The sequence below is a fragment of the Odocoileus virginianus genome, chromosome 33 (genome assembly GCF_023699985.2).
Source record: "Odocoileus virginianus isolate 20LAN1187 ecotype Illinois chromosome 33, Ovbor_1.2, whole genome shotgun sequence".
Taxonomy (NCBI): domain Eukaryota; kingdom Metazoa; phylum Chordata; class Mammalia; order Artiodactyla; family Cervidae; genus Odocoileus; species Odocoileus virginianus.
Window position 1 is genome coordinate 163,888 of NC_069706.1, and position 16,063 is coordinate 179,950.

Here is a 16,063-nt window from a genome sequence, read left to right on the forward strand (position 1 = left end):
TAATAAACTATTTTTCTGTGGCTATATATTTGGTGTCTATGTTCAAGAGGAACGCTTTTCAAAATGGTAAGTGGTTAACGGGGGAGGAGCAGCAGAACTGAGGGGAAGTGGCCAAAGAAAACTCCGACGTCCCTGCATTTCGTAACTTCATCCTAGCTGAATACATTCACATTGTACCTTTATCCCAGGTAGAAGGCTAGAGAAACCGATGAAACGTCAGCAACAGTGATTTGACATGTTGAAACTATGAGTGATTCTTTTCCTGCTCCTTTTTACTTTTCTACACTTCCCCAGGACTCTGTGATGAGAAGGCACCGCCAGTACGGACACAAGACGGAAACCGGCTTCACCGCTCACAGCGAGGGAGGCGGCGCCCGGCGCCCACTTACTCGTCTGGGACGCCGGGTGCTCCTGGCTCCTCTGGAAAGGGTACCTGAACAGCAGCTTATTGCCCCGGCTCCCCGAGCTCACCAGAATCACGCTGATGGGGCTGGTGTTGTCCCCCATCCTGCCGGGGGCCCGGGGAGGGGTCGGGCCGGGGCCTGGTGGGGGCCCCCGAGGACGTCGGGTGGGGGAGGGGCCGGGACCCGGGACCCAGCGCCCTGAGGAGGACGCGCCGTGGACGGGGCTGAGGCAGCTCTGAGGCTGACGGGTCGGGGGCGAGGGGCGAGGGGCGAGGGGCGGGTGGGGCTCTGAGGAGGAGCGGCCTGGGGGGGAACTGAGGACCCGGGAGCGCCCAGCGCCCTGGGGAGGACCGGCGGGAGGCGGGGGCCAAGCGGAGCCAGACCCACCGAGCCCGCAGGCCGGGCCAGCACCCCACACCGCACCTATCGCGGCCCGAGAGGCTCGCGAGACTTCGCGACAGTATGAGACAAACTTGCGGAAGCACCCTGTACGCAGATCGGCGACGTCTGCGCAGGCGCAAGCTTCCGTGTGCGCAGGCGCGACGCCGGCTCTGGGCTTACGCTCATTCCTGCGGCAGCCCGCTTCCGACTAGGGGAGCAGGCGAGAATGCAAATAGAAAGCTGCCCGGCTTAGCCTTCTGGCTGGAGGTCTGTCTGGAAATGTGCCTTTCTTTGTTATAAAAATTATTAAAAGTACCCACGGAGTGGGGGCAAATGTTTGCAAGTCATATATTTGATGAGGGGATTGTATCCAGAATATATTTTTTAAAAACACAACAGGAAAAATACAAGTGACCCACTAAAAAGTGGGCAAAAGACATGAATAGATAGTTCTCTGAGGAATATAGACAAGGAACCTGGAAACACGTGAAAAGATGCTCAAACATCTCTAGTTAGAGAAATGCAAATTAAAACTAGTGAGGGACAGGGAAGCCTGCAGTTCGTGGGGTCCCAAAGAGTCCGACACAACTGGGCGACTGAACAACAGCAACAAATCAAAAGAGATGCCGTATCACACCAACTAGGATGGCTATACTTGAAAAAAAAAAAAAAATAGTAAGCAGATGGTGAAATCGGAATCTTTAGACACCACCGGTGGGAGCTGAGGGGATGGGGGTTCCTTTGGGGTGATGAAAATGTTCTAAAATCGTGGTAGCTGCATGACTCTCTGAACATACTAAAACCCACTGAACTGCACACTTTGAATGGGTGGAATGTATGATATGTGAATTCTGTCTCACCAAACAGCTGTTTTTAAAAAGTAAAAAAAGCAATCCACCCACTCCACCCCTGTGGTCCCAGGAGGTGACTGTGGTGGACAGTCTACTGTGACTGTTTCCAAATCTTTTCAACACATCAGATGGATGGGAAAGTAATCAATGGGCTAAAGAAGGAGCATTTTCTTTTACTTATCTAGTTGTGTGTGTTGGGTTAGTTGCTGCATGCAGAACCTTCACTGCTTTGGGCAAATCTCCCCTTGTGGTGCACAGACTCTCTTCAATCCTGGCAGGTGAGCTCAGCAGTTGCTGCATGCAGGCTTTGTTGCTCCAAGGCATGTGGAATCTCAGTTCCCTGACCAGGAATTGAACCCAAGTGCCTTGCATTGCACCGCAGATTCCTAACCACTGGACTACCAGGGAAGTTCCAGGAATGAGCATTTTCATTGCCAAAGTAACCTCTTTCCCTGAGAGTAACACAAATGTGTATTTTTCAGAACATATTCATGGCTTGAATCTCCCAGGGTAATGGGTACATATCTCTGAAATGTCTCAAATGTTCCCCACAGACAGATTGCCCTACCCAGGACTGCATAGCAATGACCTTTTTTATCCAAAAAAAAACTTTTTTTTAAGGAAAATAATGTCTCATGTTGCATTTTTGTATTACTGAGGAACAGAACTAACTGTACTGCTTATTTGCTGGAGCCCAGAACTGTAAAGAAGGCTGAGCGCCAAAGAATTGATGTTTTTGAACTGTGGTGTTGGAGAGGACTCTTGAGAGTCCCTTGGACTGCAAGGAGATCCAGCTAGTCCATCCTAAAGGAGATCAGTCTTGGGTGTTCATTGGAAGGACTGATGCTAAAGCTGAAACTCCAATACTTTGGCCACCTCATGCGAAGAGTTGACTCATTGGAAAAGACCCTGATGCTGGGAGGGATTGGGGGCAGGAGGAGAAGGGGACAACAGAGGATGAGTTGGCTGGACGGCATCACCGACTAGATGGACATGAGTTTGAGTAAACTCTGGGAGTTGGTGATGGACAGGGAGGCCTGGCGTGCTGCGATTCATGGGGTCACAAAGAATCGGACACGACTGAGCGACTGAACTGAAGAAGTGCCTTTATGTTTCCTTTTGTGTTGTTTGCCCTCTTTGAAACCTTTCTTAATTATTTATATTTTTGGCTGCATTTGGGTCTTCATTGTTGTGTGTGGGCTTATTGCGGTGGCTTCTCTTGTTGCGGAGCACAAGTTCTAGGACACATGGGCTTCAGGAGTTGTGGCTCAAGGACTAGCATGCAGATGCAGTCGGCGCAGTACACAGGCTTAGCTGCTGTGCATCATCTGGGACCAGGGACCAAACCGGTGTCCCCTCCATTGCAAGGTGGATTACTAACCACTGGGCCACCAGGGAAGCCTCTGTTTGTCCTTTGTTCATGGGATCTTTCTTTGGTGAAATATTTTTATATCCATGGCCTAAAAAATGCTATAGATATTATGGATAAGGAAAGAGACATTTCTTTTATATAGGGCCTCATGTTCTGTGTAAAATAAGGGTAATAATACAAATGGGGCTTCCCTCATAGCTCAGTGGGTAAATAATCTGTCTGCAGTGCAGGAAACCAGGTTCGATCCCTGGGTCAGGAAGATCCTCTGGAGAAGAAAATGGCTACCCAGTTCAATATTCTTGCCTGTAGAATCCCATGGACAGAGGAGCCTGTCAGGCTACAGTCCACGGGGTTGCAAGAGTCAGACACGATTTAGTGACTAAACCACCACCACAGCTCACCTCTGTTACAGATTCTGCAAGTCCTTTTTTCCAGTCTAGAATATATTCATTTTTTTTAATATTGTATTTATTTGTTTGACTGTGTCCGGTCTTAGTCGCAGCATGCAGGATCTTCAGTGCAGTGCCTGGACTTCTGTAGGTGCAGCACACAGGCTAAGTTACTCCACAGCAGGATCAAGCCCATGTCCACTGCATTGCAAGGCAGATTCTTAACCACTGGGCCACCAGGGAAGTCCCTAGAATATACTGATTTTATGTATCATCAAAAGGTTTCTGAGTTCTCCCCCAGTTCCCATGAATGTCCTCAGAATGGAAACAAGGACACAGGAGCAGGAGGTGAGGCTCGGAGAGCTGTATGGATGGGGCCTCCCTGCCGGACGTTGGGAATCTGCGGACAGATGTGAAAGCCAGGACTCTGGCTCTGGTCTCCTTCCTCTGACTTCCCTGGACATGCTGTTGCCCCACTGGATGGGCCTATGACCCCAGAACTGGCTGTGCCTGGGCTGGGGGAAGACCCAAAAGTGGAGAAACCACCATTCCTATATTACCCTCTCAGGGCCCACTTCATGCTAGCAACCTTCCCCAGAGCATTCATTGTGTATTTCCTGGCTGTGTGGCTCATGACTTTTCACTGTAACAAGCACCGGAATCCATAAATAGTGAAGGGAGCTCACCAGGACACAGCCCTTCCCGAGGCTCAGATGTCTCAGGCTGGACCGGCGGGAGTGGGGGTCCGAATTCCACAGCACCCTCCCCACTGGCACCTCAGTGTCAATGTCTGTCTGCCTCCCTGGGCTGTTAGGGAAACCAGGGCTCATGGTCACTCCCTGGGCCGTCCAGCCAGCTGCCAGCAGCAGAGGGAATGAGGGTAGGTGGCCCCACTTTGGGCTCTGGTTCCCCAACAGGAACAGCAGTGGGAACTAATGGCCTCCTGGCAGCATCATGCCCAGGCTCGGCCTCTGCTCACTGCAGGGTGTGCCCTCAGACACTTCCCTGCCAGTGCCCCACATCTCCCAGTCCTCATTTTCTTTGTCTTTTCTGAGGGGAAGCCATGCCTTGTAGCTTGCGGGATCTCAGTTTCCTGACCAGGGACTGAACCTAAGTCATAGCAGTGAAAGCACCGAATCCTAACCCAGGGCAGGGCCAGGAGGCTCCTTGGACGGCTAGGCCTTATCGGTCCTGCCACTCGGTCTGGCCCCGATAGAGCCACCATCGACGGTCGAGCGCCAGGCGGGGCTCATGGACCCTATCTCAGACCAATGTGATATCTCCACTATCCCCACCACAGGGTATCTGCCCAGGAAAATCATTCACCTACAACAAGAACAACGATAATCTTGAACTCACACTGCTGTGTGCCGAGGTCACACAGCAGCAGCTTGTCTGTCCTAAGAGTGAGGTGGAGGACCCGCTCGAGGTTAAAACAGTGAAACCAGGGCTCTCAATGGAGCTCATCCTGCCCAGGTCAGCCAGGGGTTGCTCTCAGTTGGAGGAGGCGAGAAGGAAGCATTTGCAGACCTCTGTCTCAATCTTCTGCTGAGACCACAGCCCCTCTGAACTCAGCCCCAGTACACAAGCTCAGAACAAGCCTGGCACTTGGAATTCGGCCCAGAGGCCAGCAGGTCTCAGCGCCCTGAGGCTCTGCACAGGCCCAGTCCCTCTTGTTTCAGGTGGAGAGCAAGGCCCAGAGACAGAAGGCCTCACACACAACAAACCTTGGTCTCCTCTGCCCACTGGGGCTGCTCCTTCTCTACGGAAACTGTGAACATGTAAACTTTCCCGAGCCTGCGTTTCCTTATCTTAAAACACGGCATCTTGAAAAATAAAAGTTCTCTCGCAGAAGTGTGAGGGGCAAACACCCAACCTGAGAGTACCCAGTCCACACCATGCCAGGACTTAGGGAACACTCGGTTCACACCAGTCAGAGCTGGTCCGCAGACCTCACCTCACTCCACACAAAAGCAATCCAAGGTGGACTGTGGCCAGCTCAAAGGACCAAACAGTAAAGTTCTTAGAAAAGTAATGTAGAAGGTTCACTTCACCTCAGCCTTCAGCATAATGCTTATTCCACTTCTTAAAAATTTAAGGGAAAATTTGCATAACACAAAATTAACCATTTGAAAGTGAAGTTAATTCTATGTCATTTCATATATTCATAATGAGTGCAACCAGGATCACTAACTAGTTACAGAATATTTTCATCATCCCATCCTCCCCATCCCCGCCCCCAGCCCTTGGCACACACTCATCCACTTTCTGTCTCTTTGGGTTTGCCTGTTCTGGACACTTCATATAAGGGGAGTCACACGGTATGTGGCTTTTCATGTCTAGCTCCTTCACTTAGTGTAACATTCTCAAGGTTCATCCATGTTCTGTCAGTGCTTCATTTTTATGTTGTTTTCAGTCACTCAGTTGCATCTGACTCTTTGCGACCCCACAGACTGCAGCATGCCAGTCTTCCCTGTCCTTCACCATCTCCCAGAGTTCGCTCAAATTCATGTCCATTGAGTCGGTGATGCCATGCAATCATCTCATCCTCTATTGTCCTTTTCTCCTGCCCTAAATCTTTCTCAGCTTCATTTTCATGTTTGTTTAGTAAATATCTCACTGTATGGAAATACCATCATTTGTTGATCCATTCATCCATGCATGGACATTTATGTTGCTTCCACCTTTTAGCTGTTACATATAGAATGGTACATTTTTAAACTGAACTTTAAAAAATCACTTAATTTGACTGCATTAAAATTATAAATTTCTGCTCAACCAAAAACAGCAGTAAGAGTGTGCAGGCAAAGTACAGCCCTGGGGGAGATACGACATATGAAACTGACATATGAAACTGAATACTTTTGTGAGTATTCCTTCAGTTCAGTTCAGTCGCTCACTTGTGTCTGACTCTTTGCAACCCATGAACCGCAACATGCCAGGCCTCTCTGTCCATTAGTAGTTTTTAAAAATTAATTATTTATTTGTGGCTACACTGGGTCTCCGTTGCTGCATGCTGACTTTCTCTAGTTGTGGCAAGCAGGGGCTACTCTCTAGTTACAACATGCAGGCTTCTCACCACAGTGGCTTCTCTTGTTGCCAAGCATGGCCTCCAGGCGTGCTGGCTCAGTAGTTGCGGTGTGCTGGGTCAGATTCAGCTGCCCCTCGGCATGTGGGATCGTCCCAGACCAGGGATCATACCATAGCCCCTGCATTGGCAGGTGAATTCCTAACCATGGGACAACCAGGGAAGACCCTACCTAGAATCTCTTTAAATTTCCTATAAAGCAATAAGACTGGCAACACAGTAGAAAAATGGCCATGACTTGGAAACTTCAACAAAAAAAGGAAATGCAAATGCAATGCAAAGGACAGCAACTATGTGAGCAGGGACCTAGCTCAGCAGTGTCAGGAAAGTGCAAATTAAGATCACATGAGAAGCTAGTATACACCCAGCAGAAAAGCTGAACCGTGAGACCGCCCCCGCCTCTAACCGGGACTGACCATGACAAACTTTTAGAAGGGTGTGGAGCAAGAGGAACTCGCACATCACTAGGTGAGTGCCAGGCAGTACAACTGATCCAGAAAACGTCTGCCATTAACTGCTGAAGCCGAGAACTCCATGCCCTGGACCCAGCAGCCTCCATCCTGGGGATATACCCAACAGAATGTTCACTGCAGCGTTACTCACAACAGCCAAGAACTAAACAGCCAAAATGTCCATCCCTGTCGCCCTGAGTAACTTGTGATATGTCCCTACCAGGAAACACAACACGGCGATGACAATCAATGCCCACAGCAGCTCGGGCATGTCACAAACGTGGGTGACAGGAGATGACCCACTGCACTGTTTCATGGGACCTGAAAGCCAAAGGCAGGCAACGCCAACTCAAGCACCTAAGGACACACGATAGTAGTAATATGAGTTAGTTGCTCAGTCGTGTCCAACTCTTTGCGACTCCATGGACTCCATAGCCCACCAAGGTCCTATGTCCATGGGATTCTCCAAGAAAGAATACTGGAGTGGGTAGCCATTTCCTTCTCCAGGGGATCTTCCCAACACAGGGATAGAACCCAAGTCTCCTGCGTCGCAGGCAGATTCTTTACCATCTGAGCCGCAGGGAAGTCCAAGGACACATAAGTGTGTAGTAAAAGCTACTGTAAAGAAAGAAAGTAGGTTGGGGTCACCTTTGAGGAGGACTGGGATGCTCAATATGTGCCTTATAATATTTCATTATGCTGTGACATAATCTTGTGCTATATTTTACAATGAAAAAAAGTAAAAGGGAAAGGATGCCCACCCACACCAATGCTTTGCAGGCCTTGGAAGTTTCAGAATCAAAGTGGCTTCCTGTGACTGTCCTGTGAAAGTCAAGGATGGGGGAGGTGCTGCCAGGAGGGGAGTGAGGACCGGCCCCACAGTGGGAGGCCTGGAGTCCACACTCCTCACCCCTCACTGACTCCTGGCCGAGACCTCAGACGCTGTAGCTGGGGGCCTTGTCCAAGGCACATCGCTCACTGAGGCCCCTCTGTGCTCCCCTACCTTGTCCAGCAGGTCAGCTCCACCCTCACCCAGGACCTCCAGACTCCCTCCTTCTGCCTGAACTTCCACGTGTTCCTCAGCCCCCTCGGTCTCCCTGGCTCAATCTGTTTTCTCTGCCAGTCTGTCCATCTGTCCCTGTCTGTCTCCCTTCCTCCTCTTCTTTCTGGGGAGCTGAAGCCTCACGATCAGACTCGCATACCCTGACTGCAGGCCTAGATGCAGGCGGTGGCCCTGGAGTCTCCTAAACCAGGGGTGAGCACGGCCAGACTCATCAGCTCTGGGGTGAGCCCAGAGAGGTGAAGTCACACACCCTGTGAACACCTGGGCCCAGAGCAGAGCATGGCCAGGAGAGGTGACCACGAGCGCAAGGCCAGCGGAGGGTGGGCACACCCTGGGAGAGGGAGACCCTGTCACATGAGAAGAGGGCACAGATGTAAAACATAAGGGGAGAACTGGAAGGGGCTTCCAGGAAGGCAGACTCGGCCTCCAGGCCACACACAGGCACTGACAGCCCTGGGAGATCCCTGCCCTCTCTGCTCAGCAGCGGGGAGGCACCACGGTAGGCAGCACCCGCCCGCAGACCTCCACAGTCTCATCAGCCCCATCTCAGGTGTAGGAGAAGCAAGCTGCATAGCACAGTAACACGCCAAGCACAGAAGGTGCTCAACACTTGTTTATTCTTGTGCACATGTTTTCCTATCAGAGGGCTTGTCTGAGCCTCACAATTTTCTCTAAGAATAGTTTAGCAAAATATCTGTGATCAGAACTCTCCACTCAGGAAACGTTTACCTCCATCCTGAAAAACTCCTAGGCTTTTGTGCAAGTAACTCTTTGACTAACTCTGAAATTCAAAAAGCAGAGACATCACTTAGCCAACATAGGTCCATATAGTCAAAGCTATGGTTTTTCCAATAGTCATGTATGGATGTGAGAGTTGGACCGCAAAGAAGACAATGATGAAGGATTCATGCTTTCGACTGTGGTGCTGGAGAAGACTCTTAAGAATTCCTTGGACTGCAAGGAGATCAAACCAGTCAATCCTAAAGGAAATCAACCCTGAATATTCATTGGAAGGACTGATGCTGAAGCACAAACTCCAATACTTTCACCACTTGATGTGAACAGCTGACTCATTGGAAAAGACCCTGATTTTGCTGGGAAAGAGCAGGAGGAGAAGGGGGCGACAGAGGATGAGGTGGTTAGATGGCATTGTCAGTTCAATGAACATGAGTTTGAGCAAACTCCAGGAGATAGCGAAGGACAAGGAAGGCTTGATGTGCTGCAGTCCATGGGTTCACAAAGAGTCAGACATGACTGAGCAACTGATCAACAGAAAAAATTCACATGGAAAGGCAAAGGAACCAGAGTCGCCAAAACCGTTTTGGAAAAGAAGAATAATGATGGAGGAATGATATTACCCACTCTTTTAACACCTTAATTGAGATAAAATTCACATACCATACATCCCGCCATTTTAAGTGTGCAATTTGGGACTTCCCTGGTGGTCCAGTGGTTAAGACTGTGCCCATCCACTGCAGCAGACACAAGTGTGGTCCCTGATCAAGGAACTAAGATCCCAAAAGCCATGCTGCGCAGACCAAAAAAAAAGAAGAAAAAAATTAAGTGTCCAATTCAGTGGGGTTTTGTATATTCAGAGAGTTATGTGACCATCACCACAATTTTAGAAACTTTTCATTACCTCAAAAGAACCCCCAGCCCCATTAACAGTCACAGACCCCAACTACCCTGGCCCCAGACAACCTAATCGACTTTTACCTTTTTTAAATTTTATTCATTCATTTTTGGCTGCTCTGAGTCTTCACTGCTGCATACAGGCTTTCTCTAGCTGCAGCAAGCAGGGGCTGCTCTCTAGCATGGCGCATGGGTCTCTCGTGTGGGAGCTTCTCGCTGTGGCGCACAGGCTCTAGGCAGGTGCGTTTCAGTAGCCGCAGCTCTCAGGCTCTAGAGTGTTAGGCTCAGTAGTTGTGGTACATGGGCTTAGTTGCCCTTCAGCACATGGAATCGTCCCGGACCAGGGATTGAACCCATGTCCCTTGCATTGGCAGGAGCATTCTTAACCACTGGGCAAGTTAACAGCTTAGGCAAGTTCCCTAATCTACTCTCTGTCTCTAAGGACTTGCCTGTTTTCGACATTTATGTAAACGGAATCATACAATATGAATTTTTTCAAGATTCACTCACGTATCAGTACCTTCTTCTTTTTTATGACTGGATACTACTCCACTGTCTAGATTATATACCATATTTGATTCACCCATCACTTGAAGGACATTTGGGTTGTTTGCACTTTTTGGCTGTTATGAATAGTGGTGGTATGAACACAGTACAAGTTTTCAAATGGATGTATTTTATTGGGTGTGTACTATGGAATGGAATTGCTGAGTCATGTGGGAACTCTGTTTAACCTTTTGAGGAACTGCCAGGCTGTCTTCCATAGTAGCTGCACCATTTTACATTCCCATCAGCAGTCTAAAGATTCTAATTTCTCCATCTCCTTACCAACACTTGTCATTTTGTCTTTTAAATAGAGCCATTCTATAAGTTGTAGGTAAGGTTAGGATTAGGGCTCAGGCTGGGGTTTTTGATTACAGCCATCTTAATGAGTATGATGTGCTATCTTTTTTGGTTTTGATTTGCATTTCCCTAATTTTGGGGCTCCAAAATCACTGCAGATGGTGATTGCAGCCATGAAATTAAAAGACGCAAAAAATAAAGAAATAAAAAAATAAATAAAAGACGCTTACTCCTTGGAAGGAAAGTTATGACCAACCTAGATAGCATATTAAAAAGCAGAGACATTACTTTGTCACCAAAGTTCTGTCTAGTCAAGGCTATGGTTTTTCCAGTGGTCATGTATGGATGTGAGAGTTGGACTGTGAAGAAAGCTGAGTGCAGAAGAATTGATGCTTTTGAACTGTGGTGTTGCAGAAGACTCTTGAGAGTCCCTTGGACTGCAAGGAGATCCAACCAGTCCATCCTAAAGGAGATCAGTCCTGGCTGTTCATTGGAAGGACTCATGCTAAAGCTGAAACTCCAATACTTTGGCCACCTCATGCGACGAGTTGACTCATTTGAAAAGACCCTGATGCTGGGAGGGATTGGGGGCAGGAGGAGAAGAGGACGACAGAGGATGAGATGGCTGGATGGCATCACCGACTCGATGGACATGAGTTTGAGTGAACTCCGGGAGTTTGTGATGGACAGGGAGGCCTGGTGTGCTACGATTCATGGGGTCGCAAAGAGTCAGACACGATTGAGCGACTGAACTGAACTGAACTGAATGAGTAATGATGCTGAGCACCTTTTCACAGGTTTATTGGACATTTTATGATGTCTTTAGAGGAATGTCTATTAAAGTACTTTGCCCAGTTTTCAGTTAGCTGTCTGTTCTGGACTTGTAAGATTTTTTTATATTTTGGATCAGTCCCTGATCCAATATATGATTTGCAAATGTTTTCTCTCATTCTTGGGACACTATCTAAGTTTAAGACATGACATAAAGCTATAGTAATAAAGCCTGTGTGATATTGGTGAAGGATAGACACATAGGTCAGTGGAATAAAAGAAAGAGTAGAGAAATAGATGTGCAGAAATATGTGCAATTAATCATTTACAAATAAGTTAGAGAAGGTAGCTCAATAGAGGAAGTATAGTGTTTTCAACTAAAAGTACTGGATAAATTAGACACTCATAGGTAAAGAGAAAATACAAACAACCCAGGACCTAAGCCTCATACCTCAAACAAAAATGATCTCAAAATGGATCACAGACCTAAGTGTAAAATATAAATTCTGAAACACTTAGAAAAAAGTCTTAGATGAAAACACTTAGATAAAGGCTTTGTGACTTGGGATTAGGCAAAGAATTTTCAGACATGACTCTAAAAACATGAATCCTAAAAGAAAAACTTGATAAATTAAACTTCATCAAAAAATAAAACTCTGGCTCTGCAAATGATACTATTAAGAGGATGAACCAACAAGCTACAGACTAGAAGGAAATATTTGCAAAGTGCATATCTGACAAATGATTGCATCCAGAATACATACAGAACTCTCAAAATTCAATAGTAAGAAGACAAACAACCCAATTTTAAAATGGTCAAAATACCAGGAGAGAGATTTCAGTGAAGAGAAAACCTGGATGGCAAACAAGCATGTGAGAAGATGCTCCATGTCACTGGCTGTCAGGGAAATGCAGACTGAAGCCAGCATGTCGTATGGCCCCGCAACATCAGAACAACCAACGTGTGGAAGTGCTGACAAAGACACATAGCACCTAGGACTTTTCTTCATTGCTGGGTGGAATGCAAAATGGTAAAGCCACTCCGGAAAACAGATTAGCAGTTTCCTACTAAGTTAAACATACACTTAGCACAATTCTACTCCTAGATATGGTATTATCCCAGAGAAATAAAAATACATGTTTACATAAAGACCACACAAGAATGTTCCCAGCAGTTTTACTTGTAATACCCCCAAACTGGGAAAAACCCAGTTTGAGTGGGAGAATGAATGAACATTACTACCGCGGAGTACTATTCTGCAGTAAAAGGAAACCAGCTATTGATACAGGCAATAACATGCATGTATCTCAAGAATATTACGCTAAGAAAGAAGCCAGTCCTGAAAGATGACACGCTGTATGTTGACAAGCTGTATATTTCCGTTTACAGGACATGTTAAAAAAGACAGAAGTATAGTGGTGTCAGTTTAGGGGATAGAGGAAGATGAGACTGCAAAGGGGCAGCCAGTGGGAGTTTTGGGGGTGATAGAGCTCTGTGTGTCCTGATTATGGTTGAGGTTACAAAATCTATACACGTGTCAAAATTCACAGAGTAGCATACTAAAAAAAATCAATTGTATTGTAGGTTGAAATAGAAAGGCATATCTGCCTCACTTTGTTTAAATTATGACTTGGTGAGCAACACTGCAGAACTTAAAATCACATGATATTAGAAGAATTCTCTTCTGTTTACTTGCCACTTCCGCAGCTTTTCAGAAACCAGTCAGTATCTCCCTCCTCAGGGCCCACCAGGCAATGAATGCATTGTTTTCTTGGAGGAAACCCAGGGATCCTAGAGCCAGTGTGTGCATTGGGCAGGGGGGGAGGTGTCTTGTGGGTCCAGCCACAGCCCAGCCCAGCAGTAATGGGGCCAGCAGGGACACAGGCCAGCCGAGAACCGGTATGTGGGCATTCCTCTGGCTTCTCCCATTCTGCAATTCTGAAATGGACAAGAAAGTGCAGGGCTGGGCTACAAATGCAGGATGACCTTCTGGGCTGACTGGGCCCCTATCTCCCCTGGAGTCTTGTCAGGCCCAGCAAGGGTGGCCGGAGTGATAGCCCCTCACCCCACCAAGCCCACCAGGCCCTGACCGCCCATGGTCACTGGATCTGATAAGAGATCCACACCCACGGCCCCCTCCTCTCCCCCAACGATGACCACAGCGTGGCCCCCACCCTGGCTCCACATATATAAGGGGACCCTGAGGACTGAGCACCAGGACGCCAGTTCTCAGCGCGCCCAGCTCCCGCTCAGCCGCCACCATGTCTCTGACCAGAGCTGAGAGGACCATCATCGTGTCCATGTGGAGCAAGATCTCCACACAGGCGGACGCCATTGGCACCGAGACCCTGGAGAGGTGAGCACCAGGTGGGCTGGGGTGGAGCCTGGAGGGGACGTGTGGGTCAGTGAGGTCAGGGGTCAGTGAGAACAGGGGTCAGTGATGAGGGTGAGTGAGGAGGGGAGAGTGAGGAGGGTGAGTGAGGTGGTCAGTGAGGTGGTCAGTGAGGAGGGTCAGTGAGCATGAGCAGATGAGGAGTGTCTCGGTGGTCAGAAGCAGGAGGAGGAGGTGATGGGGGCGGTCTGAGGGTCACCTGTGTCTCTCGGGGCCCAGCACCCAGGTCCCCACAATCACGTGGAGGGAGGGAGGAAGGGAGGGAGGGAAGGAATGACCTGGAGACGGGCGGTCAGGGTGAGGTGGCCGGGCCTTACTGGGCAGCGCAGTGCTCACTACCACAAGAGTCACCCAGAGCGGTGACTAACACCCGCCCGCCCGCCCGCAGGCTCTTCTCCTGCTACCCCCAGGCCAAGACCTACTTCCCGCACTTCGACCTGCACTCGGGCTCCGCGCAGCTGCGCGCGCACGGCTCCAAGGTGGTGGCCGCCGTGGGCGACGCGGTCAAGAGCATTGACAACGTGGCGATCGCGCTGTCTAAGCTAAGCGAGCTGCACGCCTACGTGCTGCGCGTGGACCCGGTCAACTTCAAGGTGAGCTAGGGGCCCCGGGGGCGGGGTTTTGGGGCCGGGGTCCCGGGGGCGGAGCGAGGTCTCGGTGGGCGGGGCTACTTCCTGGGCCGGGGTCCCGGGGCGGGGCGAGGTCCCGGAGGCGGAGCTTCGTCCGGGCCGCCAGCGCTGACCGCTCTCCCTCCCGCCCCAGTTCCTGTCCCACTGCCTGCTGGTCACGTTGGCCTCGCACTTCCCCGCCGACTTCACGGCCGACGCGCACGCCGCCTGGGACAAGTTCCTGTCCATCGTGTCCGGCGTCCTGACGGAGAAGTACCGCTGAGGCCGCTGCAGGACCCCCAGGACGGAATGAGCCCCCAGATGCTCTAGGGAGTCTCACACCCCACCCCACGCCTTCCCCGAGACGGGCCAATAAACGAATTAACGTCCACTTTGCCTCTGTGGTCACTGGGGCCACTGTGGGTGGGGGTGGCAGAGGTGGAGGGAGGATGCAGGACCTGCCTGGGTCACACGGGAGGGCTGCGGGCATCCTTGCACTGACCCCCTCTGTCTGAGGGCAGAGATTGGCTCCCGTAACCTGGGGGGAGCACTTTCTATTCTGCAGAGAGGGCGCTTCTAGGCCTTTACTTGGGAATGGGGCAGGAGGCAGCGCTGGAACCCAGCTGGCCCCTCTGGCTGTCTCTGGGGCTTCCGGTGGTATACTCTCTTCTTCTTCTGGAATATATAATACTGTTTCCTGGTTTATGCCTGATTTCAGTAAGAGATGAGAGCTGAATATATTCATTCATTCATCCACCCATTCATTGCTCCATTAAGCAATTGTTTATGAGCCCATAAGGGGCCCAAGAATCTTTTTAGGCCATGCATTTGACCACTTAAATCAGCAAAGCTCTGACTGGTGGAGCTGACAGTCTAGTGGGGGATACAGATCAGACACGGAAAAGGGATAGAGGTTCAACCTTGCTCATAACAAGAGAAATGCAAAGTAACACTAAAAATTTCACTGGGATCCATTTCCCACCTACTTGATGAACAAAAACCCAAGACTTTGACCACACTCTGCTGGTGGCCCCCCTACAACGTGGTTTGGAGCAGGATACAGATGCATAGAGCCAGTGGGGCAGCTGAGTTTGCTATAGTCTGGAAAACAGTCCATAATGATTCAACGACAGAACAAACCATGAACATCCACATTACAGGGTACTGGGAATGGGGAAAAAAAAAAGAAAATTTCTTATGATGGTTGTGACATGATAGCCAGGATTTACAGAGTCAAAAAGAAAAAGAAAAAAATGAAAAAGTAGGTTGGTGTATGTATAGCATGATTTCTTTTCTATAAGGAGGGGAAATTCAAGTATGTGTGGGCACACACGTGTGTGAGCGATTCATTGACCTCTGTGTGCCCTTGCAAATGTTCATCTGTTTATGTGTGTTTGCGTATTTTTGCAAAAAGCAACTGTGGACAGATAAACTGGAAATGATTACACATGGCAACATGGATGGGGTTGAAGGTGTGCTCCTCCAAGCCTAACTCTCTTCACTATCTTGACCTTGAATCATGTTAAATCATCAAAAAGAAAATTTTAAGGAGCAAAAAATAAAAACATCAGAATAAGAAACTAAGTTACACTAAACTGGTTGAGGATGTAGTAATCTAACGACCAGAAAAAAAGAACTATTCCAAGTGACTTGTGAACATAGTACCTTGGCTGTGCAAAGAATCTCTAATACTCAGTAACTTATTGTTATTACAACACAGATACTGTAAGTTCATAATCTTGTATTTTAAAACATTTTCAAACTATCAAAAAACAAATGCAAAAATAAGACAAAGATGGAGAAATAGGAGTGACTG

General features: G+C 48.7%; 2 protein-coding genes across 9 annotated transcripts in view; one reads left to right on the top strand and one right to left on the bottom strand.

The window, feature by feature from the left end:
* Positions 1-880, bottom strand: part of NPRL3 (NPR3 like, GATOR1 complex subunit) — a 32,408-nt gene extending 31,528 nt beyond the window's left edge. For 2 of the 8 annotated variants that reach the window (XM_070460369.1, XM_070460375.1), the window contains exon 1: positions 390-877. In XM_070460369.1, the coding sequence (XP_070316470.1) occupies positions 390-507 (118 nt within the window). In that variant the 5' untranslated portion in view covers positions 508-877. Of the gene's footprint in view, positions 1-177; positions 317-389 lie in introns of those variants that run through there. The other 6 variants (XM_070460368.1, XM_070460374.1, XM_020900193.2 and 3 more) reach the window with 6 other exon arrangements.
* Positions 881-13,055: 12,175 nt separating this feature from the next.
* On the top strand, positions 13,056-14,638 carry HBZ (hemoglobin subunit zeta). Its single transcript, XM_020900180.2, has 3 exons — positions 13,056-13,603; positions 14,028-14,232; positions 14,402-14,638. Exons 1-3 carry the CDS (start codon positions 13,509-13,511, stop codon positions 14,528-14,530), a joined length of 429 nt encoding a protein of 142 aa, XP_020755839.1. The 5' UTR covers positions 13,056-13,508; the 3' UTR covers positions 14,531-14,638.
* Positions 14,639-16,063: the final 1,425 nt, after the last annotated feature.

Excerpts from the sequence above, each read along its gene's own strand:
- HBZ (XM_020900180.2), top strand. The coding sequence starts at position 13,509 with ATGTCTCTGACCAGAGCTGAGAGGACCATCATCGTGTCCATGTGGAGC. Across the intron at positions 13,604-14,027 it reads GGCACCGAGACCCTGGAGAG|GCTCTTCTCCTGCTACCCCC; the intron begins GTGAGCACCAGG and ends GCCCGCCCGCAG. Across the intron at positions 14,233-14,401 it reads TGGACCCGGTCAACTTCAAG|TTCCTGTCCCACTGCCTGCT; the intron begins GTGAGCTAGGGG and ends CTCCCGCCCCAG.